This window comes from Plectropomus leopardus, unplaced genomic scaffold (genome assembly GCF_008729295.1).
Source record: "Plectropomus leopardus isolate mb unplaced genomic scaffold, YSFRI_Pleo_2.0 unplaced_scaffold11451, whole genome shotgun sequence".
NCBI classification, from domain to species: Eukaryota; Metazoa; Chordata; class Actinopteri; order Perciformes; family Serranidae; genus Plectropomus; species Plectropomus leopardus.
The window spans coordinates 1-1,720 of record NW_024612119.1 but is presented as its reverse complement, the minus strand read 5'-3'; the positions used below and the strand labels follow the sequence as shown (position 1 = coordinate 1,720).

Below are 1,720 nucleotides of genomic sequence, written 5' to 3'. Positions count from 1 at the left end.
AATATACGTCTCTGGAAGGACCTGTGTGCTGAATTACTGGAGCTGATACATTTCCTTTCCTTTCCTTTACTGTGTTTCGGCACCCTTCCTTTAGAGCCGAACTCACATTGTAGAAGATGAATTATGAAAATGAAATTACGAGCTGTGAAGACGCTCAACGCCGTTTCTGTTCTCTTCTTTAAGTTGTAGCAGCAAAGTTGAGCTTATTTATGCTAATGAAGTAGCGACATTTGTAAGAAAATTCCTTTGAGATGTTTTGTATTGATCATCTTTTCTTGTGATTTTGTGTGTTTTTAGTTCTCACAGCATGATTGAGAACGTGTGAACGCATGTTTGTGTAATAAAAGTCTGTAAAGCCAGAGAAACGCCTTGCGCCCGTGGTTAAACTGGAGGGGAGCAGATACAAATGAGCCGGACATCATGACTGTACGTACTGAACTCCTGTTCAATCTTGCCCTTTAGGAACTCCATTTTCACTGCCTCCCCGTGCACCAGCAGCATGTTTCGAGGCTCTGCCATCCGAATGAGCTGCATGATGCCCTTTGCATCTGCGTGAGCACTGAAGGACATGTACTCCACCTGCAGCTTCACATCCAGCTGGAACAATCACAGAAAAATCAAGTCAATCATTATGTGTCAGAATTGTTTGTCACATGCAGAACAATTTCACGTTTTTTGTCCTTTTTTTAAAAGTTGAATTTGATTATTTCGGAAAATACTCTTATTGGCTTTTTTAAGAGGGTTTGATGGAAAGATCATCATCTCTGTTGTTTCTCTGATCTCCTTTTTGTTAAATATGAAGGTGAAGAAAGGAGATGGTTAAGCAGTTAGCCTGGCTCTGTCTCAATGTCAATAATAAGCACGTCATAACTCATTTGTACACAATTTAAAGGCAACATGTAAAAAAAAAAAAATTTTTTAACATGAAGCTGCTGTATTCAGTGTTTTTATCAGTTTTAATGATCTGATCTGTTTGTTTTATCCCTGTGGATAATTCAGCTCCTGCTGGAAACCTCCTGAAAACTGAACACTGGAGGAATAACAGGGAGAGACGACCGTAAAGGTGCAACAGTTAGATATGAGAGTGGTATCAATCGTCTCGTATTACTCCTGAAAAGAAAGCGAATGAGCATATTGTCCAAAATTGTTTAACTGTTCTGCATTTGAAGACTTCTGCTGAGATGGAAGAAAAGATTTCATAAAAAATAACAGTAACTATCACCAACACAGATGAAGAAATAAAGAAATCTTACTGTTGCTCTCCCCTCCATCTCCAGTTTCCTCTGGCCATTTAGGATCTTGTGACCGATTGTTCCTTGTACACAATACCCTGGCATGATAACCTAAAAAAACACAACAGGTTTGTTGTTTTGTTGTGGGTAAAATTGACCTGTTTGAAAGTTTAAAAACACGTGAAAAATATTTCAATAATTTTTGGAGCAAGAAACCACACACACATACACGCATACACACGTACACATGCTTCTTGTTCACGTTTCCTGTTGTAAAATTGTATAAATTGTTAAGAAAAAAAATAATTTTAATGTAGTTTTAGGATGAAAATTTGAATTTAAAGGGTCAATTTCACCCCCAAAAGGAGATGCGTTGTTTGAATTAATCAACACACCCTCATAACAGAACCTATTTCAAAAATGTTGGGGAAAAAAAGAATGGATTGAAAACAAATGTGGTGAATGTCTATTTTTAACTAAGTACAGAA

General features: G+C 37.3%; 1 protein-coding gene across 1 annotated transcript; it reads right to left on the bottom strand.

The window, feature by feature from the left end:
- Positions 1–434: 434 nt before the first annotated feature.
- On the bottom strand, positions 435–1,338 carry LOC121963492 (integrator complex subunit 11-like; the record flags this gene model as incomplete). Its single annotated transcript, XM_042513776.1, has 2 exons — positions 1,254–1,338; positions 435–597 (listed from the first exon to the last, which is right to left on the bottom strand). Coding segments are annotated over exons 1-2 (247 nt in total), but the record flags the coding sequence as incomplete, so codon positions are not given.
- Between the last annotated feature and the right edge of the window lie 382 nt (positions 1,339–1,720).